The sequence below is a fragment of the Zonotrichia albicollis genome, chromosome W (genome assembly GCF_047830755.1).
Source record: "Zonotrichia albicollis isolate bZonAlb1 chromosome W, bZonAlb1.hap1, whole genome shotgun sequence".
NCBI lineage: Eukaryota > Metazoa > Chordata > Aves > Passeriformes > Passerellidae > Zonotrichia > Zonotrichia albicollis.
In genome coordinates this window covers 3181127-3204496 of record NC_133859.1, presented here as the reverse complement: position 1 = coordinate 3204496, position 23370 = coordinate 3181127, and the positions used below count along the sequence as shown (strand labels likewise).

Below are 23370 nucleotides of genomic sequence, written 5' to 3'. Positions count from 1 at the left end.
GAGCCTTTTAAGGTCCCTCTGGATGGCATCCCTTACCACAAGTGAATCAACTGCTCTGCTCATCTTGGTATTATCTGTAAGCTTGCTGCAGGTGCACTCAATCCCACTGTCTATCAGAGAATCATAGAATTGTTTGGGTTGGAAGGGGACCTTGAAGATCATCTAGTTCCAATCCCCCTGCCACAGACAATGACACCTTCAACTAGACCATGTTGTACATAGCCCCATCCAACCCGGCCTTGAACACCTCCAGGGATGGGGCATCCACAACTTCTCTGGGCAAACCGTTCCAGTTCCTCACCACACTCCCAGTAAAGAATTTATTCCTAATATCTAATCTAAATCTACTCTCAATTTAACCCATTCCCCCTTGTAATGTCACTACATGCTCTTGTAAATAATCTTGTCCCATCTTACCTGCAAGTTCCCTTCAGGTACTGGAAGGCTGCAATTAGGTCACTCAAAAGCCTTCTCTTCTCCAGGCTGAATAATCCCGATTCTCCCAGACTTTCCTTGTAGAAGAGGTGCTCCATTCCTCTAATCATCTTTGTGGCCTTGTCTAGACTTGCTCCAACAGGTCAGTGTCTTTCCTGTGCTCGGGATCCCAGAGCTGGATGCAACACTGCAGATGGAGGCTCTCAAGAGCTGAGTAGAGGGGCAGAATCACCTCCCTTGACCTACTGGCCACACTTCTTTTGATGCAGCTCAGGATACGATTGGCTTTCTGGGCTGCCAGTGCACGTGGCCAGCTCATGTCTAGCCTCTCATCCACCAGCACTCCCAAGTCCTTCTCTTCAGGGCTGCTCTCAATCTGTTCATCCCCCAGCCTGTATTGATATTGGGGTTTGCCCTGACCCAGGTACAGCACTGTGTACTTGGTCATGTTAAACCTCATGAGATTCCCATGAGCCCCTTTCTTGAGCCTGTCTAGGTCCCTCTGGATAGCATCCCACCCTTCAGGTGTGTCAACAGCACTATGTTGTTGATAAACATAATGAACACTACTGGTCCCAGTATGGACCCTTAAGGGACACCACTCATTATTGGTATCTACTTGGACACTGAGCTGTTGACTTTGAATGCATCCATTAGCCAATTCCTTATCCATGTAACAGTCCATCTATCAAACCCATGTCTCTCCAATTTAGAGGAAGGAATAAGTCCACAGCAGATAACATCAGTTGCTCTTCTCTTGTCCATTGATGCAGTCACTCCATCCTAGAAGGCCACTGCATTAGTCAGGCATGACTTGCCCTTGCTGAAGCCATGTTGGCTGTCTATAATCACCTCCCTGTTTTCCATATGTTTGAATATGTCTTCCAGGCAGATATGTTCCATGATCTTACCAGGAATAGAGGTAAGACTGACTGGTCAGTAGTTCCCCGGGAACTTTGCACCACCCTTTTCAAAAATGGATGTGTAATAACCATGACCAGTATGCTTCCATATAAGATAATAGTCAACTTTCTCAAACCTCTTTTTATATCAATAGTATGTTGTTTCTGTGATAAGCACAGGAACACATAAGTATGTAAATTTTGAGATGGTATAATGAGAAAATCCAAAATGTTTCCCTTCTGTTTTATTAGAATTATCCTTAAAATTTCACAAAGTTTTGTTCCTAAAGACTGGAATAACATTTCAAAGCCTTAGACATTCAAAATTTAAGTCGTCATATGTCACAGCTAGTCTGTAGCTGAGCAATTAATTTGGTTAACAGACAGAGACCTCAAGCAATCACATTCCATCTTAAGCTGCAGACATCTCACTGGTCAGGACACTGTGTTAAAAGCAGACCAATCAACATTATAGACTGGGACGTTTCAAACCCCCTATATAAGGCTGGGTTCAAAGAATAAAGCTCTCTCTCTTGCCACATGGACCTTGGGTGTGTGGCGTCTCTGTCTCTGACTCACCCCTCCACGTTACAGTCACACATACATAAAACACACAGAGCCAGGAAAAGCAAATAATGTCAAGTCCTGAAAACAATTCCTGATGCTTCAGTTATGCACTCATTGTAAAAGGCCCTTCAATTCCACTAAGTTTCAGATCCTCTTATTTCAAAGAAATTATAGAATCATTTAGGTTGGAAAAGACCTTTAAGATCACTGAGTTCACCTGCAAACCTAACACTGCCAAGTCCACCACTAAACCACATCCCTAAGCAACACATTACACATCTTTTCAATACCTCCAAGGATGCTGACTTCAACACTTCCCTGGGCATTCTGTTCCAATGCTTGATAACCCTTTAACTGAAGATATGTTTCCTAATATCCATTTTAAACCTCCCCTGGCTCAACTATTGCTTGTTATTTTGGAGAAAAGACCAATACCCACATCACTACAACCTCTTTTCAGGTAGCTGTAGAGAGCTATGAGGTCCCTCTGAGCCTCCTTTTCTCCAGGTTAAACAGCCCCAGTTCCCTCAGCTGCTCCCCATAAGACTTGTGCTCTAGACACTTCCCCAGCTTTTTTGCCCTTCCTTGGATACACTCCAACACCTCAACGTGTTTTTTGTAGTGAGGTGCCCAAAAATGAACACAGTACTCGAGGTGCAGCCTCACCAGTGCAGAGTACAAGGGGACAATCACTTCCCTAGTCTTGCTGGCAACACTATTGATGATATAAGCTAGGATGCCATTGGCCTTCTTGGCCACCTGGGCACACGCTGGCTCATGTTCAGCTGACTGTCAACCAACCCTCCCACATCCTTTTCTGCCAGGTATCTTTTCAGACACTCTTTCCCTAACCTGTAGTGTTGCATGGAGTTTGTTGGGACCTAAGTGCAGAACCCAACACTTGGCCTTGTTGAACCTCAAAAAACTGGCCTTGACCCATTGATCCAATCTGTCCAAATCCCACTGTAGAGTTGTTACAGTGATTGAAAAGGATGTTGGCAAACCAAATATCTCCAAATGCTGCAGCCACCTCAGTGGCCAGGACCTGAAGAGGTGTGGAATTCAAACCAATGAGAACATCCAGACTGGGTCTTTCAAATGCCATATATAAAGGAGTGGTTGGAAAATAAAAGCTCTCTGTACCACACGAACATTGGGGTGAGTGGTCTCCTGAGCCTCTCACCCCTCCCTCCCCCATGATCTAACACAGAGTCTTTCTGCCATCCAGCAGATCAACACTCCCAGCCAACTTGGTGACACCTGTAAACTTGGTGAGGATACACTTGATCGCCTCATCCAGGTCATTGATAAAGATATTAAACAGGACTGAGCCCTGTGGATGATGTCAAATTGGTTTTTGTCTTTTTTTCTTTTATGTATTTTCTATGTTCTTTACATGTATATTTGTAGCTCTGTAGCCTATCATAGTATTTGTAGCTAGCATTTTACCTACTCTATTAGACAGAAGGACAAAATAAATTCCCCAGTGCCTCCAAGCTGAGGGTCCAAGGTTAGATTCTGTGGGAAGTCAAGGTTGAAACTACCTCTCTGAGATACATTTTTATAAACAAAGTTTAGTTACTATTTAAAAGAGGAGGAATTCAAAGAGGGTTGAATGGAGGGAGCATTACCTCACCATGTCTCTAATTGGGGATTTTTGTAATTTATGGTAAATTGCTAAACATATAAAAATACAATAGAAATAGAGCTAGAAATACCACTAGAAAGCCAAGCTGGGAGCACTGTTCAGCTCATGACAGAAGTGGATATGTTAGCATTAGTCAGCTGCAAGCCTTGGCAACAGAAAGCAGAACCCTGAAGAAGGAATGCAAAAGTTAACAGTGTGCTTGGTACAATGTGCTTGGTAAGTAGAAATTATTTAAGATTGCACATATCTGCACTAGTGTGTTCAAGGCTTTTAATTAATCAATGTTACCTAGCTACATAAATGTTATAATTGTGCTATTTTTAGTTACAGCTGAAAAGGTATATAAGCTCAGCTGTGTATATCAATAAATGGCTTCATGTGTGCAAACCATGGAGACCCCATCTCTTTATTAATTGCTGTCAAATGGTGCCCTCGCGGTGACGAAGCGATGATCCTCTAGCTGAGTGATTGACAACAAGCCCTGCAAAACGAAGTGCTGCTCTGAGGAAGCAGGAAAGCCAGCTGGCAACGAACCCTTCCGGGATAAAGGAGGTGAGGTATCCCTCCAGGATATAAGAGGTTAACTGCTGCAGGGGACAATGGGTCAGGGGATGTCTGCCCAGGGAAAGAGACATTTTTGAACTTACGTCTAAGCTGTTGCAACAGCATGGCAAAACTTTGCCCTCACATGACTTAAAAGTCCTATTACAATGGGCAGCAGCTGAGATACCAGGAGTCACAGAGTCCATGGTCTTTATGACAGATTTGTGGGACAAAGCAGGAATTAAGCTATGGGATTCTGCTACCAAGGAAAATAAAGCAGCTGCAGAAATGCTGCCCTCCTGGTGGGTGATTTTTGAGGTCTTAAAGGCCCAAGAAAAGTCCCAGGTTAAAGAGAATGCCTGCCCTCCCTCTACGGCAGAAGCTCAATGCTCTTTAAAATCTTAAGAGACTGCTGCTAAAATCAAACAGATTGCCATTTGCCTCCCCTTTACGGTAGAGTCTCAGAATTCCTTACATTCCGAGGAGACTGTGTCTCTCTCACCACAGCAAACATGACCCACAGCCCCGGTACCCTCCCTTATGAGGGAAAGGGAGGGGGGCCCTTTGCGCTCTGTAGGAGGTTTGGCTGCTGGCTACTGCCCAGACAACAGCGAGGAAAACAAAGAGGAGGACCGCTTTGATCCTGGGCCCATTGATCCTGACAAAGAACCTGGTTTGTATCCCTCCGATCCTCATGACAACTGGGTCTGTTTAAAACAGCAAGCATTAAGAGAGGGGGAATTTGACATTGCTGAAAGAATTGTGGCACCGGCAGTATATTTGGGACCCTAAAAGTAAACTGCCCATTGGGAACAGCTGTCTTTCCCAGAAATTAAAGAGCTCCAACAGGCAGCTACCGAGCACGTCATCAGTTCACTGCATTTTGCAAACATGCTAGATTTTGTGTTTGCTGCTCACATAATGACCCCACACAATTTAAAAACTCTTGCTCGGCTACTGCTGTGCCTCATTCAATACAGTTTATGGGAAAAGGAGTGGGAGAAGAGTCTGCAACACCTTCTTATAACTTGTGTGGGTCATGCTAATCAGACCCTGGCAGGCCTCACAATCAGACAGCTTATGGGAATGACACCATACACAGATCCTGCTGCCCAGTTGCAAGACTGCCCAAGGGAAGCCCTTGATGGAGTCCCGGATGCAGCTCACCAAGCCTTTCTTAAGGTCCCCGATGCAAAAACACCTCAGAAAGCATTCACAACCATTGTCCAGGGGCCTAAAGAGCCCTACATGCAATTTATTGACTGCCTTAAGAAAGCACTTGAACACCAAATTGATAATTCTGACACCCGTGAAATTTTGCTTTTAAAATTTGCTGTTGAAAATGCAAACACAGACTGTAAAAAACAGCTTAAGTCCCTGCCTAACCAAGAACCAGCTCTCATTAAAATGGTTGAAACGTGCAACTATATTGGGACAATAGAACATCAGTATGAAGCCATGGCCACAGCTTCTGCAGCCATCAAAGGTCCCTCTGGAACTCCCGGAGTCTGTTTCAGCTGTGGCAAACCTGGCCACCTTAAAAAAGACTGCTTCGCTCAGAAAGGAGCTAAGTCAAAAACCCCTGATGTATGTCCACGGTGTCATCAGAGGTGTCATTTTGCTAACCAGTGTCACTCTAAGTATGATTTTGAAGGTCACCCAATCCAGGAAAACTGGAATTGCAGTGTGGGCAGGCACCACGCTCCTACACAAATACCTCAGCTGCCTCCGCAGATGCTGCCACCACAGATGCCAACTCCGCAGATGCATCTACCAAGGATACCCTGTGGATGCCATGGGACAGAGAAAGAGAAACGGCAAGCATTTCTCACAGTAGCTTGTGAGAAATTTTAGGGAGTTGGAAAGATGTGATAACTCGTTGAGCCTAAACAATTTGCAGGTGGTGTTTTTATACTTTATTTTTCTGTTCCTCTCAAGGACAGTGTGTGAGGAAGATGTTTCTGTTAGTTAGCCAGTAGAATAGAACCTATTGTACTACTCTATAAAAACCACGCGGTTCTTTTGAATAAAGCCTTCTTTGCATTTTCTACGATCCTGCCTCTCGCCTGTTCCTGCCTCGACCTCGGCACAAGAGTGACAATACCCAGCTGAGGATCGCCTCAAGTCTTTGCCCAGCAACTGCATACAGTGCCGGACTGGACCTGGCAACCTCAATCACAATAACATTGCTCGATTCTTCTGTTCATTTACTCGCTACAGGAAATTTTGGCCCACCGGGACCCCAGAAAAGTGCTTTGCTGATGGGGAGGTCTTCAACTACCCTTTTAGGACTTTTTGTCCTCCCTGTAGTGATAGACTCAGACTCTGTTAGGGAAATTAAAATCATGGCTTGGACCCCCTTTCCACCCTGTACTGTCCCTCAAGGCACACATATGGCACAATTGATTCCCTTTTCACAAAATTTGTCATCCCCTGTAAAAGAATGCAAAACAAGGGTGGGAGGACTTGGTTCTATGGGAACTCCACAAATACTGTGGTCACAGACAATTTCTGATGAATGTCCCACTTGCAAATGTACCCTGACATTACAGGGGGAGCAGATAACACTCACTGGTATTTTAGATACTGGAGCTGATGCCACTGTTATCTCTAAAGCCAAGCGGCCCCCCACATGGCCCCTCACACAGGTACCCCAAGCCCTCACTGGGACTAGGGGGAGAAGTGCAGTTATCAAATTTGCGATCTACCTCAGGTGATGGGACCTGAAGGTCACATAGCTTCAGTAAAACTGTTTGTTCTGCCTGTAGCCATGGTATTATGGGGACAAGATGTACTTTCTCAATGGGGTCTCAAAATTCAGTCTGATTTTCAATAGGGGCCATTGTGGCATGAGATACCCTGAAATTAACCTGGAAAACTGATATATCCCTCTGGGTGGACCAGTGGCCCCTCCCACTACCTAAATTGCACACTCTTACTGACCTTGTCCAAGAGCAACTTCAGAAGGGACATATAGTCCCCTCTACCAGTCTCTGGAGTTCACCTGTGTTTGTAATTAAAAAAAAAAAAACTGGCAAGTGATGGTTGTATCAAGACCTCTGCAAAATCAATGCTGATATGGAGGACATGGGAGCACTCCAGATGGTCTTCCATCTCCCACCATGATCCCTCGAGATTTGCACCTGACAGTCATTGACTTAAAAGACTGCTTTTTTGACATTCCTTTGCATCATGATAATGCTCCTAAATTTGCCTTTTCTGTCCCAAGCACTAATATGCAAGCACCCCTGCAAAGGTATTACTGTGTGGTCCTTCCCCAGGGCATGAAAAACAGTCCTACTATTTGCCAGTGGTTTGTTGTGAGGGTCCTCAGCCCCATTTGCCAAAAGATGCCTGCTGCCTTATTATATCATTACATGGGTGACATTCTTATTGCAGCAGAAAAACAGGAAGTTATGGAGGAAGCCTTAGTCCTTATTGTTGCTGCTGTAACCCAGGAGGGCTTTGTGTTGCTTCCAAAAAAATCCAGCATCAACCTCCTTGGAAATACCTCGGCTGGCACATTAGGACCCAGAGTATTTCTCCTCAGCCTTTACAAATTCAAACAGACATTCACACTTTGCATGATGCCCAAAAGCTTTTGGGTTCAATTAATTGGGTTCATTCCTTGCTAGGAATCTCAAATGCAGATGTGAGCCCTTTGATCTGTTAAAAGGAGAACCAGATCTCCTGTCACCTCAGCAGCTCACACCAGAAGCCTGCCAAGAACTGCAGCAAGTAGCTGATGCTATTTCAAATCAGCAAGTGGCCCGCTGGGCCCCTGAGTTGCTTTTTTCTTTAATAATTCTGAGTTTGGCAAGGCAACCCCATGCTTTGACTTTTCAGTGGGATCCTAAAGTGCCTGACCCCTTGCTGACCATAGAGTGGATTTTTCTGCCACACCAAATGTCTAAAACTATAAGCACACAACATGAGATGCTTGCTTTTCTCATTGTAAAAGCTAGACAGAGACTTACCACACTTGCAGGTGTGGATTTTTGTTTGATCTCTTTGCCTATTACTACTGTCTATTTACAGTGGCTGTTGCAGAAATCTGAAGTTTTTCAAATGGCCCTCACTGACTTTTCTGGACAACTTTCTACACATTCCCTGAATCACAAGTTTGTGGCAACCAGCTTTAATCTCCTAATGCGACCCAAGAGAAGTGAGGTTCCGTTACAAGCTTTAACTGTTTTTACAGATGGATCTGGCTGCACCCACAAGTCAGTACTGCTTTGATGGAAAACAGATCTCAACCAATGGGATTCATATTTCACCACTGTTTCAGGTTCTCCCCAGATTGCTGAATTGGCAGCTGTTGTGCAGGCCTTCCAGCGATTTGTCACCCTTTTTAACTTAATAACAGATTCTGCTTATGTTGCAGGACTTGTGGAGAGAGCTGAAGCTGCCATACTAAAGGATGTTCCCAACAAGGAATTGTTTTAGTGGTTACAACTTGTTTTCCTTTTAGATACTAGGCAGCACCCCTATTTTGTCATGCATGTCAGGTCTCACACTACTTTACCTGGTTTTATTGCAGAAGGAAACCGGCAAGCAGATTTACTTACCCTACCTGTTCAACTGCCGGACCACTTTTCCCAGGAAAAACTCAGTCACTCATTTTTTCACCAGAATGCTGCTGTGCTCACCTGTGCCTTTGACTTGACCACATGCCAAGCTGTTAGTATTACAGCTGTGTGCCCAGACTGTCAAAGACACTCCTTCCCCTCCATTGCAGGAGGTGTTAACCCTAGAGGACTTCAAAGCCGTCAAATCTGGCAAACATATGTTACTCATTTTCCTGAATTTGATAGACTTAAGTACATTCATTCCTCTATTGATACCTTTTTGGGTCCTTTATTTGCATCCTATCATACAGGAGAATCAGCAAAAGAAGTTTGCCATCACTTTATGAGTGCCTTTGTAGTACTGGGTATCCTCTCACAAGTCAAAACTGATAATGGCCCAGCATATATTTCTCAGAGAGTTGCAAATTTCCTTGCCCTCTGGGAAGTAACACACAAAACAGGGATTCCTCATTACTCAACAGGCCAAGCTATAATCCAAAGGGCCCATGCTTCACTGAAGTGTCTTTTGTTACAACAGAAAGGGGCAATAAGGAATGCTACTCCGGCAAAGTGATGACAAAAGGTGTATGTTTTTGACTTTTTAAATTGTTCCCTCATGGATCTTAACCCTCCAATTGTAAGGCATTTTGGCAAAAACCCTCAGTTAGAAGTTAAGCAGAATGCCCCTGTTCTTATTAAGGACCCAGAAACAGGTAAAAATATAGGACCTTATCCCCTTGTCACATGGGAAAGAGGTTTTGCTTGTGTCTCCACAGAAAACGGCCTGAGGTGGATCCCAGCCAAGAATGTGAGACCTTTCAGAGAATCCTTGCATACCTCCCTGAGGATCCTGATCACCCTGGCACTTCCTCCCTGGTTTTGCCCACTTCACCCTCAGCTCTGCCTTCTCAGACTGCAGAGTTCGGATCCCCCAAGAACCCGCGGCCACCCAAACCAGCTTCTACCTGACCCGAGGGGACTCATCGACCTCTCACCACTTTGAGAGCTGTACAGTCGACTCATTCCAGAGATAGTAAAAGCTCTAATTGCAGAACAAATCTCCCTCCAAGAAAAATGGCAGAGATGGAGTGAAAGGAGGCTTGGACTTAGATGTGAAAATAACCCTATCCCTTTTTTTATTTGCAGAGACTATTCCCACCAAGTGTGGACTTTGTGTTTATGTTATAAGTGCCAAAGAAAGTGGTATTGCAAATCAGAACACTGGCTTCGGGATTGCCCACAGTGTGATCCTTTGCACTATTCTTTTGGTGATTGTGTCATTTTAAAATTTGTTTGTGGGAAGGAGCATGGCTGGCTTCCACATCAGTATTTTTGGGAGCCGGATGTGCCTTCTCAGGCTGTTTATTCTGGTAGGACTCCTTCTCGATGAAGGAGAGGTAGTTGCAATGCCACCTCTTCCAGAATGCAACATGTGGCTTACACTAGCTCAAGCTTTAAATGAATCTACGTTGTGCCTATCCATGACCTCCCTCAGTGATCCTTTCCAGACTCGCCTAGTAGCCATGCCTTTAGAGAAAAGTGAATGGGATGCCTTATATAACATGACAATGCCCAGGGATTGTATCGCCCCAGGTTGAATTGAGTCAGTGTGGTGGTGCAATAAGTACTGTAAAAAGAATAATAGGACAGCAAGATGGTATTTTACTAATGAGAGAGAGTTAGGAATAAATAAAGTTTCTGATTTTTTACTCTTTCCCTACAGCCTCAAGAATTGGACATTTTTGGATCCACGCAGTCCTTTGCGTGTTTCTTTTAAAATCATACTAGTGGACCCTTTGCTGAGAAAAGATTTGGCCTTGATGTTTCGGGCACGGGAATTTATGGTAATGCTTCTGCCTGGTGTAATCATACCCTGCCTCAGCCAATTTTACCTGCAGTGGCTTCTATTGGGTTAATAGACTATAAATTCTTGATATGTGGAAACAGAGCCTGGAAACTAATATCAGGAAGGGCTGTAGGAGGCCCTTGCACTTTTGGGCGACTAATCATGTTTCACTCCTTACAGGAAAACTTACCATCTTTACACAGATTGGTGCGAGCAAAGTGTAGCACACACACATAGCCTAAATTGGGATGATAACATCGAATCCTGGAACATTGAAGCCCGAGTATTTGCCTCAATTATTCCATCTATAGGCATGACACACGCATTAAAAGCTTTAAATAACCTTGGCTGCTGGCTTGCAAAGCAAACTAATGCTACTAGCTCTGCTTTAACAGGCTTATTAACAGTTGTTGATAGCGTGAGACATGATATGCTGCAAAGTAGATCTGCGATAGATATTTTGCTTTTGGCGCATGGACACGGTTGCAAGGATTTTGTAGGCTTATGCTGCATGAATCTTTCTGACAACTCTTTGTCTATTCATGCTAACATACAGGTCCTTCGAGACAGTATAACCAAATTAAGAGTAGTAGATGATAGTGACTGGCTTGGGCATACACTTGGGGGATGGAGGCTTACTGGCTGGCTTAAACACTTAGCTAAAACAGGAATTTATATTTTAGCCATATTATTGCTTATGATGATTTGTTTGCCATGTGTTTTGCAATGTGTTCAGAGACTGATTGATAAATCCACAAAGAAAATTTTACTGGTGGAAAAGAAAGGGGGACATGTAGAAATACAACTAGAAAGCTGAGCTGGAAGCACTCTTCAGCTCATGGCAGAAGTGGATATGTTAGTATTAGTAGGCCATAAGCCTTGGCAATAGAAAGCAGAACTCTGAAGAAGGAAAGCAAAAGTTAACGGTGTGCTTGGTACAATGTGCTTGGTAAGCAGAAATTATTTAAGATTGCACATACCTGTGCTAGTATGTACAAGGCTTTGAATTAAGCAATGTTACTTAGTTACATAAATGTTATAGTTGTGCTATTTTTAGTTACAGCTGAAAAGGTATATAAACTCAGCTGTGTGTATCAATAAACAGCTTCATGTCTGCAAACCATGGAGACCCTGTCTCTTTATCAATCGTCGTTAGTATACTGAAGGTCAGGTAGACAACATTCACAGCCTTTCCCTTGTCTACTAAGAGGGTAACATTGTCATAGAAGGAGATAAGGTCAGTGAAACAGGACCTGCCTTTCATAAATCCAAGCTGACTGGATGTGATCAAATGGTTGTCTTGTGTGTGCTGCATGATGGCATTCAAGATAATCTGTTCCATAGCATTCCCAAGGATCAAGGTCAGGCTGACAGTCCTGTAGTTCCCTGGATCCTCCTTCCAGCCCTTCTTGTAGATGTACATTATATTTGCAAACTTCCAATCAACTGAGACCTCCCCAGTTAACTGGGACTGATGGCAAATTATTCAAAGTGGCTTAATGAGAACTTTCACCAGCTCCCTCAGTAACCTTGGATGGATCCTGTCCTGCTCCATAGACTAGTATGTGTCTAAGAGGTGTAGCAGGTTGCTGACTATTTCCTCTTTGATTATGGGGGCTCATTCTGCTCCCTGCCTGTCTTACAGGTCAGTGGGCTGGGTACCCTGAAGACAACTGGTTTTGCTATTAAAGACTGAGGCAAAGAAGACCTTCATTACCTTAGTCTTTTCCTCATCTTTTGTCATTATGTTTCCCCCCTCATCCAAAAAAGGATGGAAATTCTCCTTAGCCCTCCTTTTGTTGCTAATATATTTTTAGAAACAGTTTTTATTGTCTTTTACAGCAGTAGTCAGATTAAGTTCTAGTTGGGCTTTGGCCCTTCCAATTTTCTCCCTGCACAACCTCTCAACATCCTTGTAGTCCTCCTGAACTGACTGTCCTTTCTTCCAATGGTCATAAACTCTCCTTTTTTCCCTGAATTCCAGCCAAAGCTCTCTGTTCAGCCAGGCTGGTCTTCTTCCCTGTCAGCTTCTCTTTCAGCACACTGGGATGGCCTGAGCCTTTAACATTTTCTTCTTGAAGAATGTTCAGCCTTCCTGGACTCCTTTGTCCTTCAGGACTGCCTCTCAAGGGACTCTTTCAACCAGGCCCCTAAACAGGCTGAAGTGTGCCCTCCACAAGTCCAAGGTGGCAGTTCTGCTGACTCCTCTCCTTACTTCTGCTACACCTATTGGGACACACGAGACAGATGATGGACTTTGGACTTGGTTAGCATAAGAGATTTGATAACAGGATGCCTTGGCAAGAACAAACAGAGCTTTGAAGATTGCAAGAAAATTGGATCAGACTGGAACAGGGAAGAAGATTGAATCAACTTCTGCAAGCAAGAGATGTTTAAAATGTATAAGTTTGTTTATGCGATGATTAACCCAATCATTGTTTTAAAACATTACTAGTCTTCCTAGAATAAGTATATAAGCAGTTATACTTCACAATAAATTTGGATTCTTTGACAATTTCACAGAGTCCCCGTCTCTCTTCATTGCTGATAACACCAAGCAGGAACTTGTCACCATTGTCCCCTATCGCTTAAGTCACCACATTCTGCCAAGCAAAGACAGGATAGAAAATATTCCATATCATATGCCCTGTCTGCCTGACAGTCCTGCTGCAGGGAAGGTAGGGGGCAATTCCAGTAGTCTGTCTTTCACTCTCCCTGATACTCCTTAACAACCTACTCATCACGTTCTAGAGCTTTGTTGCTAAGCAGCGGAGTTCCTCTACCTGAGTGAACCTCCCCCAGTTGTGCTCACTGCTGCTGTACAGTACTGGCATAAGAGTAGGATATGCCCTGCAGCCCCACACATGGGTAGCAGCATCTTCCCACCAGAGCTCTGTCTGAAAAACTGTCATTCATTGTGGGTGCAGAGTTTAGAGTGTTCATAGCTTTCTGCCAGCTGGATACCATTACTTCCTGGTTATGTTGGCAGAGCTACAGTGCCTTTTTTGCACGCCCTTCCCTGCAAACAGCCCTATTGTGTCACTAGCACTCCCTAGGGGCTTCTTTCATATGGAGGTGGGGGGGTCGACCACCATTCCTCCTGTCCCCACCCAGGTCTTATCAGCAGCTGTAGCACAAGTGTGGGCTCCTGGCGGCTCTTGTGGCTCCCCCAGGTTCAGGAATCCCCCCTATGCTATGGATTGTGCTGGCACCAGAGCTGCTCATCTCAGTGACTAAGTATTTATCTTGAAGACACTAAGCTGATAAGTGAAGTCTTGTAACAAGAAAGGGTTTTATTAGCAGAACCAAATCATGGAAAATTCAAAGAAATTTAGAAAAGAGTACAAATGAAGAAGAGTAGCAATGGTCAGTACAATTTCTATATTTCATGGAACCATGTAGAAAAATTATTAAAAATAGGGCCTGAATCAGAATTTTGATACTATTTTGATACTATTACAGTCTGTCACTAATGGGGGATAATATGATCAGAGAATTGTTATAAACTCTTTTTCCTTAATATTCAGACTGTGAGGCACATTACTAAAGACAGACGTTGTAAAATACTTTCTGTCCTCCTTCAAAAGCCATCATTCAGTTGTGAAAATAATTTTCTTAGGATTACAGGTGTATTGGGCTTACGTGGCAAGGTTTTGGTGAGGTGGTTTGACCAGGAAGAAGTGGGAATTCTGGGATGTTGTGGTCAAACCAATGGTGCTCAGATTTTTATATTGGCATCTGGTGTGGCCAATGGGGTTTGGACACACCTCCGAGAATACACAGGGGTTAAAAGCAGAGCTTCGGCCCTGGGAGGCCTCTTGGGACTTCGAGGGAAGGAGGTCAGATCGCCCTCCCTCGTCCAGCTGCTGCTGCTGGGCGGGGCAGGGGCAGCCATGCGGTAGGCCCGGGGCCTGGACAGAGATGGGGGTGAGAAGGCCCTTGAGGATGGAAGGGTGGAGGAGCCCCAAGAGACAGCCATCAGGCAGCCATTGCCCCCCCAAGGAGGGAGAGAGAGGAGAGCCGGCATCTGAATTTGATAGCAGCCGGCCCAGGAGGAGAAGGGGGGGGAGAGTGCAGCCCGGCCGGCCACAGCAGCGCCTGTGGGAGTACCGGAGTGCTCCGGGACAGACAGAGACTGAACTTTTAACCCTTTTGCTTCATGACTGGGACCTTGCAAAAAAAATGCTGATCCTCCTCGGAGCTGAATAAGAAGGGAGATAAGAGGTGAGATGAGACAAGGACCTGGCCTGAAGGACGTGGAGAAGTTTAACTGAGTGGGGAGAGATGATTGGAGTGGCCTTTTGGCTGGACTTTTCTTGTGTGGCCATAGACTCTGTTTGTTCCTGTGACACAGAGACTGCACTTGGGGGGAAGCAGTGCCTCAGAACCAGGAGGGTTCATCGTGGGGACCCCTCGGCCCCAGGGGGTTGGAAAAATATGGGGGGGACAGATGTCCCAAAGCAGAGACTGTGCCTTTTTGGAGTGAGACAAGGCATCCTTAAAAGACAGCCCTAGAAGCAGCTCTGGTCCATGCACAGTGGTGAGAGCACTGGGCATGGAGGGAAGATGTCACAAGCGGCAAAAGGACTTTCCGGGCGGTGCCAAAGTGACATGGAAGCACACAAGGTTTCAGCGTGTTTCCAGGGAAAGACTATGGAACAAGAAGGACTCCTCTCCTCTTCATGAACTGAAGTTTGAGTATTCTAAAGGGTGGTGCCAGGCTGGGCAGTTGGTGATTTGGGAGAATGTATCGGATTGGGAAATTTTGGTGGTGGGGAGGAGGAAAGTGTTTTTTGTAAGGTCTTCAATTTCTTTTCCTTATAGTTTTTTCCTATTTTCCTGTAGGTTAGGTAATAAAGTTTTCTTTATGCTTATGCTGGAGCCTGTTTTGCTTATTCCTGGTCACATCTCACAGCAGACACCAGGGAGAGGGTGTTTTCATGGGGGCACTGGCTCTGTGCCAGGCTCAAACCATGACAGTTTATAATTGACACACATACACATACAGACATGACAACACCTGCAGAAGTAGCCTCTATGAGAGGAAGTCAGGCCACCCTGTGCCAGACACAGCTGGTTCCAGCTGGCTTGGCAATGGTCCCACTGACAGCTAAAGTAGAGAGAGACAATCAGCAAATTTTATGGTGCCTTTGTGAAAACATATGTAGCAACGAGCAAAAAAACCACCACTGGACAGGCAGAGAAGGAGGGGAAGAAAAGGATTCATGCTGGAGCAGTTAGGTATTTAATGAAGGAACTGAGGCCCATGGAGAACCCATAGAGAACCCATGCCAGAACAGAGTTTAACTGACAGGACTGTCTTCCCCACAAGAGACCATGCTGAATCAGACTTTCCTGACAGGAACTGTGACCTGTAGAGAACCTATGCCAGAGCAGGAAGAAATTAAGTACAAGAGGAAAGGAGTGGCGGAAAGCAACCATTATGTAGGGACTGTAAACTCCCCTCCCTCATTTTCCCTGCACCCTGGGGGTGGTGGTGAGTCTGGAGTGAAGGAATTAATTAAACATGGGAAAGGAGGAAAGAAAGGTGTTGTTATAATGTTTGTCTTCCTGTTTCTTACCACCTGAATCTATTTAAATTTGCAATAAATTAATTTTCCACAAGTCAAGCCTGTTTTGCCTGTGATAGTGCCTGGTAAGTGTAGCAGAGCATCTCCCCCACCATAAGACCTTATCTGTTGCTTGTTAGCTGGTGAAATAACTCAGGGCATCCTGCCCCTCACATGATCTTCACATGAGCTTTGGTGAAATAATCAAGGCAGCTTGTCTTGTAGTGAGAGATTTTGGCAACATGGCACTAAGGCTTTCAGCTGACAATAAACATCTTGCTGTGGAAGCAAGATGTGGAAAGATAAGCTGGAATTTCTGACTGACAGACACTTCACTTTACAAAGTATAGAAGCTGCACAAAACTTTCACAAAGCAGGAATCTTCTTCACATTCCTTGGAAATGTGTGGGGCTTTCTCCCCAAAGTTGGGACACCTGCTTTTTGGTTACTCTCCCAAGAGTTGAGGGAAGGGAACACGTGTACACTATTGTCATTTTGGTGATAATTTACATGACTCCTAATCAATACTATTTCTTTGCTTGCTTTAATATAGGTACCTTAATGTCGTGCACTGTTTTATGTAATCTACTAGTAGTTCTTTTCATTTTATACTGTGTAATATGTAACTTTGTTTAAGGCCTTTTGTAGGTTATCTCCTGCTTATTCAATAAATAACTCATTTTATAATAGACCTGATCTGCCATTCTTAGAACTTGCAGGCCAGAGCTATTTTAGTTGTAGGCCAACTTAATTTAGGCTGCTGCCAAAAATCTGAGGCTAAGACAGGGCTTGTCTGAAGCTCCCATTCAATTGGTAACAGTAAGCAACCTTCCTGTCTTTATCTGGAGCCATGAACATTCTCATTCTATTTTCTCCCCCTGCCTCACTGAGGAAGGGGAGTAAGCAGGTGGGTGGGAGTTTGGCTCATAGTCAAGTATAAACCACCACAAGAAGTTAGTTCAAACTGCAATCAGAAATTCACAAGGGATAAGTACAGTGACAGTTAAGGGGCAGATAGAATCTTCACCACAAAGTCCTTGAACCGCCAACTATGAGAAACTGGTAAGATGTTAGACTATTTCCTTATGCACCAAGGGTGGAAAAGATAAGAACCAAGAGACTACTGACTGATCTGACACAGAGTCAACTTTTTATTCGCAAAAATCATCACTACCCATTGACACTGACAGAACATTCAGAAGAACTGCCCTTTTGTAGCTGACCATGGGACCCCCTTCCAAAAGGGTCAATGGTTAACTAACATTTCAGTTAAGAAGAATTTAGAAAACTAATCCACACAGCTCATTTTATCTCTTCCTCAGTTACTGGACTACGTCCTGTTCTGTCCTGGTGGCTCTTCCCTCCCCTATGAACTTACGAACTGAGTTTAAAATCTCCCCTACGACCTTCAAGTGCCAGTAACTTGTTCCACTTTTTCTTTTAATGAGGAATGTAAAAGTCATCATAACTAAATCAATGACAAAATATGCATTATTAATTAATGGTCTGCGGTAATGGCTCATAGTAGTATCAGCATACATTTTTAAACAGTGATTCATATCTCACTTGTTTAAACATGTCTACAGTGCTACTTACTGTTAATTTCAAAAATATAAGCAATGAATATGAAATAAAAACAACTCTATACTAGTGTGTCATTTGCGGAGAAGTCATTGAGCAGCACACAAAGTCATCTTGGTTTGGTACAAAATAAAACCTTCATCAAACAATTCTTAAACAATTAAACTAGGCTAAATCAATATAAAGCTCAGCTGGGTGCTTAAGTTAAATGCCTCAAAATCACGTGACTTAGGATCATGACTTAATATGCCCCATAAAAGCCTTTATGCTAAAAAATATACAACCTATTTAGGTATTTAAATAAGTGTATATCAAAATAACGATAAAGACAAATCTAGCCACCCTCAAGTACAAAAGGCAACCCACCTCTGATAGTCTTCCCATCATACACTCCTTTCTCTGAGCGGTTGAAAAAGAACAAAAGAAATTAAATTTTAACTCTACCTGTCTCTAGACAAATTAATGTTTATGTCTGCCTTGTAAGGAGATAGACAAGACTGAATAATGAAGAGTTGGTGGAAGGAATTAAGAGTAGTTTTACATCAGGTGTCGCATTTGAGAAATAGTTAATACTAATTCAAATGTTAATCATGGAAGATATTTCTGCCAGACAAATTGTTTTGGATTTATGCCTGTTGTATATCAGCATTATAGGACTTCATACTCAAAATATAACTAATAGCATTTTAATAAATTTCACCTTTCTCTAGCTTATTTTAGAGTTCACCCACCAGAGATGCAGCCAGATACATCCAGCTGTTCGAAATGAAGGTAAATTTTGTCTAAGCTACTACCTATATCTTTTCACATTTACTCATAGCAACATTTAGCTACTACTATCTAAAATTCTAGTAGAGTGAATAATAAATATGATGAATGTATAGGATAAGCAAGTAACCTTCACACAAATAGTAGCCATACTACAGTATATTGAATTTTTTTTAACAGGTAAAAAAACCTTTTCAAAAACTAAAGCTGCAATGAATCCTAGAGTACATATGCCCAATTTCTGGCTTGCAATCTCTTGTTTCTGAATTATAAGTTACAGAACTTTGTTGACAGAATAATTTCTCTCCGAATAACATTCAAAATTATGTTTAGAACTGTACCAATGGTGCATTCTTTCCCATTGTCCTCCCAAAAGAATTTAAGTCTGATTCTACACACATACACCATTTGAATACTGCTCCGCATTTTTTTCAAAATGACTGGAACAATACAGATACATTTCTAGAATGGTACTGCCAGTTATTGAGAACTACACTTGAGGAAGTATTAGGAACTTACTTGTGGGAAGTTCTTTTCTTCATCATGCTTGCAGAGACTCCCGCATGACCTACAATATAAATGATGGAATTATTGAACAATAAAATCTGTTTATACACAATGTCAAAAAGATATCTTATAGAAAAGTTCTCCTTTTCAAGTAAAAAAGCTTAAACACATCATGATGGGATTTATCAATGAGTTTCTACAATGGAAGAAGGCTGAGGAGATAGGCAAGGACTACGTACTCATGAAGTTAAGTGAAGAATTAGGGAGTTACTGATGATAGCTGTTACAAAAAGCCGAACTAGACACAAAGGAGACTGAAGGTAGCCTTTGTTATAGATAAATGGCTACAACAGTTAAGGGATTAAAATGGCTGTGTATCTGCCCTTGAGTTGATAATATCATCAAATACATATATTCCTGCATTAGTGAGGCCAGAATGGATGGGTGTATACATGGCTCAGCCAAAATCATTATAAAAACTTAGTATAGAGACAAAACCAAGTTTAAAAACTATGTATAGCATATATACTATAAAAATGGTCCAACTAACAGACAGAACTTGGAATAGAGCAACAGGCTTGAGTCGGTTTCAACCCACATATTTCTTCTCAACAACTGGGGATGCCCAGCCAGCATTGTGATGGAGACCAATAATGGCAAACACATTTGTATTGTGATGCAACAGTACATTGCAACTGCTATACTCTGCTAAATGTAGCTTGTACTTGCACTGTTATTTAAGTAAATTGCTGTATCATTCTGCTAAATCAAAGTTCCATGTAATGTCAAATAAAGAAATTCATGTATTGGGTTTGCATGGCCCAGTTTTTGCAGCAGGGGGAACTACAGGGGTGGCTTCCATGAGAAGCTGCTAGAAGCTTCCCCCATGTCTGACAGAGCCAATGCCATCTGGCTCCAGGATGGATTTGTTGCTGGCTAAGGCTGAGCAAATCAGAAATGGTAGTAATGCCTCTGTGATTACACATTTAAGAAGTAAAAAAAATAAATAAATTATTGTGCAGTTGTAATTGCAGCCAGAGAAGAGAGGAGTGAGAATATGTGAGATGAACAGTTCTGCAGACACCCAGGTCAGTGCAGAAGGAGGGGCAGGAGGTGCTCCAGGGGCTGGAGCCGAGATTTCCCTGCAGCCCATAGTGCAGACCATGGTGAAGCAGGCTGTCCTGCTGCAGCCCATGGAGGAGTCCCACACCAGAGTAGGCAAATGCCTGAAAGAAGGCTGTGAATTTGTATGAAACCTGTGATGGAGCAGGGTCCTGGTAGGACTTGTGACCCCATGGGGGACCCATGCTGGAGCAGTCTGTCCCCAGATGACTGCACCCCATGGAAGGGACTCATGATGGAGCAGTTAATAAAGAACTGCAGTCCATGGGAAGCACTACCATTGGAGAAGTTTGTGCCGAATTATATCCCATGGGCAGGACCACATGCTGGCACAGGTAAAGGACTCCTCTGCCTGAGCAACAGCAGAAGCAACCTGTGATGAACTGACTGTAACCCCCCTTCCCTGTCTCTCTGCACCTCTGGCAGGGAGGAGGTAGAGCTGAGGAAGGAGGGAGGGATGGGGCAAAGGTGTTTTTAAGATTTATTTTACTATCCTGCTCTGATTTTGTTTGCAATAAATTCAATTAATATCCCTAAGCTGAGTCTGTTTTGCCCATTATGGTAATCAGTGAGTGATCTCTCCTGATCCTTAACCCATGAGCCTTTCACTATATTTTCTTTCTCATGTCCAGTTACAGAAGAGAGTGGCAGAGCAGCTTTGGTGGGTACCTGGCATCCAGCCAAGGTCAACCCACCACACTTCATAAAACTAACATTGGCATTAAAGCATTAAACCCTATACACATGGAATATCTAAAAGGACACAGTCAGAGAGTGTTGGACACATGCATGTTATCAATTAAAAAACTCCTCATATATCTGTAGAAATGTTCAGAATTTAATCCATGGACATTTAAATTCACACCTACAGAGAAATACTTAATTGAGGTTTCTCTACAGATCCAAACAAATTCTTAAACATTATGTGCATGTTCCAAGCATAGCTTTGGCATATGTATTCAGAAAATTAATTTTCATAATAGCAATAGTGTCACACAAGAGTTAAGCACTGAAAGTGCAATTAACCTTAACAGTTTCCATAAATATTTTAATATTTGGATTTTCCTATGGAGAAATAAAAGGACATCTATCACGTGACAGAAGTGGCAGAATTAAAATAAGACTACATACATTTTGTTTCCAACACTCAAGCTTGTACTGAATCCATGAAAATATGCATCTCCAGTTTTAACAACAACTGGAATTTGAAGTTTTCAAAAATTAGGCCCTCCATGCAAATAGCTACAGTAAAGATGCTATTTGCAATAAAGACCAAGGAAATAGAACTTCCCTTGAACATGTTTATAAGAACTAACAGCTAGCAATTAAAAGATATCTCAAAAAATATGAATATAAGCCCAAAAGATTTTTGAGACTTGACTGCACCAACTGAACAAGCATTTTCACCCCGTCATTAGTCACATCTTAATTATATGAGGAAACAAGTTTAAAAACATACTTATTAAAAAAAAAAAATCTGTTCTCACAAAGTAAAAAACCACAAACACACAGACTTCATGTTTTCCATTACTGATCAATGAGAAAAAGTAAGATTTAACTAAATAAGTTCAAGTAGTTAAAACACTATAAAAAGCATACCCACATATTTAGCAGGATGGTTCAACACAAAACTTGTTTTCTGTACTCTGCTCAGAGACTTTGAATCTTACTATACAGTGCAACACATTTAGCCTTCCAAAACAAAAGTAGCCTTAAAGATACACAGAAGGAAGATCTATTACAGAAGCTGCAAAAAATGCAAAGGACAAGCTATGCACTGTACTCAGAATGAGTGTTTGCCCTGTTCAGTAACTGTTCACCTTAGGCACCTCTTATTTTTGATAAAACTCAAGTTCTACAGCCAGATGTCTTTTTTTCTCTCAAATTCACTTACGTGCAAAATTTCTTGACTATTCATACACAGTCTCCATGAATGAAATGACGTACCAAACTAACAAATATTTACAACACTGAACTGAGAGTTTGACAGTAGACTACCCCATTTTGCTGTCAAAGAAAAATGAGCTTGACGGGCCCTGACAGATTTCAAGAACTTGCTTGTTCATATACCTAGCTCTAGAGAAAAATCAACTGAGCAAACAGTACTGCTCAGTTTCTTGTGTTGGTAGCTTAAGGTAGTGCCCAGTTTAATAAAAAGTTGCAACACTTAGATGAAGAATGTGAATATAGCCTACTTACAAGAAGAGATGGTAACAAGGTACATGAAGAAATTGAGCAAAAGAAAGACATGGATCTGTTAGAGTGAGCCCAGAGGAAGGCTGTTGGAGATTTTTTCAGAAATGGCTTAGAAAGCAGCTGTGAGGAGTAAAATTCTCACAGCCGATTTCTGTAAACAGTAGAAGTTCTCAGGTTGTTTTTAATTACAAGCAAAAGTGACAAACATGAAGACCTTGAGAACCTTGCATACCAGAGTTCTCAGGCAGCTTTCTCATAACAAGTAGATATTCTATCTTTGGCTGTTTTGGGAAAGCAAAAATAATTTTGAGAACCCAAATCTTGGTGTTGGAAACATAAGGAGGGGTTGGTATGTTATCTCTGACCTATTGTGAGCTCGGGTTTGCAATATGCATGAACTTAATTAACACGGTTATAAAAAGTGATGGTTTGAGTGAATAAACGGAGTCAGATGCTGAACAAGGAAGTTGGGTCTCTCCCTCCATCTTCAATAGAAGGCCACAAAAACAATGTCCAAATGCCTCAAAGATTGACAGGCTTGGGGCATTGACTGCCTCTCTAGGAAGCCTGTTCCAGAGTTTGACCACCCTCTTGGTAAAGAAATGCTTCCTAAGGTCAAATCTAAACCTCCCCTGATGCAGCTTTGAACCATTCCCACATGTACTGTCACTAGATACCAGGGAGAAGAGCTCAGCACTTCCCTTTCCAGTTCCCCTACTCAGGAAGCTGTAGAGAGCAATGAGATCACAGTTTAGCCTTTTTTCTTCCAAGCTAGATAAGACCAAAGTCCTTTGCCATTCCTCAAAGGACATTCCTTCCAGTCCTGTCAACAGCATTGTTGCCCTCTTCTTGGGCAATTAAAGAACCTTCACATCTTTTTTTAATTAGAGCGATGTCCTGTTTTAGGGCAAATTTGGGAGAAAACCTCCAAAAGTGGCCCCCCCAGAAAGCAAACTCACAAGGCCGCTCCCCCCAACCAGTTTGGGAAGAATTTACTCAGAGAGAAGTGGAAAAAAATCTGTTTATTTATCAGGCAAAGCACTCCCCAACACAAAAACGAGCAATACCAGATGACAAAACTCATTCATTGCTCTAAAGAGATGACAAATTCAGAAAG

General features: G+C 42.8%; 1 protein-coding gene across 3 annotated transcripts in view; it reads right to left on the bottom strand.

Moving 5' to 3' along the window:
- LOC141726962 (spindlin-Z-like) overlaps positions 1-23370 on the bottom strand; it is a 96342-nt gene that overhangs the window by 9524 nt on the left and 63448 nt on the right. For 2 of the 3 annotated variants that reach the window (XM_074532107.1, XM_074532106.1), the window contains one exon: positions 18948-18996. In XM_074532107.1, coding sequence (XP_074388208.1) covers positions 18948-18973 — 26 coding nt within the window. In that variant the 5' untranslated portion in view covers positions 18974-18996. Of the gene's footprint in view, positions 1-417; positions 618-18947; positions 18997-23370 lie in introns of those variants that run through there. The other variant, XM_074532105.1, reaches the window with a different exon arrangement.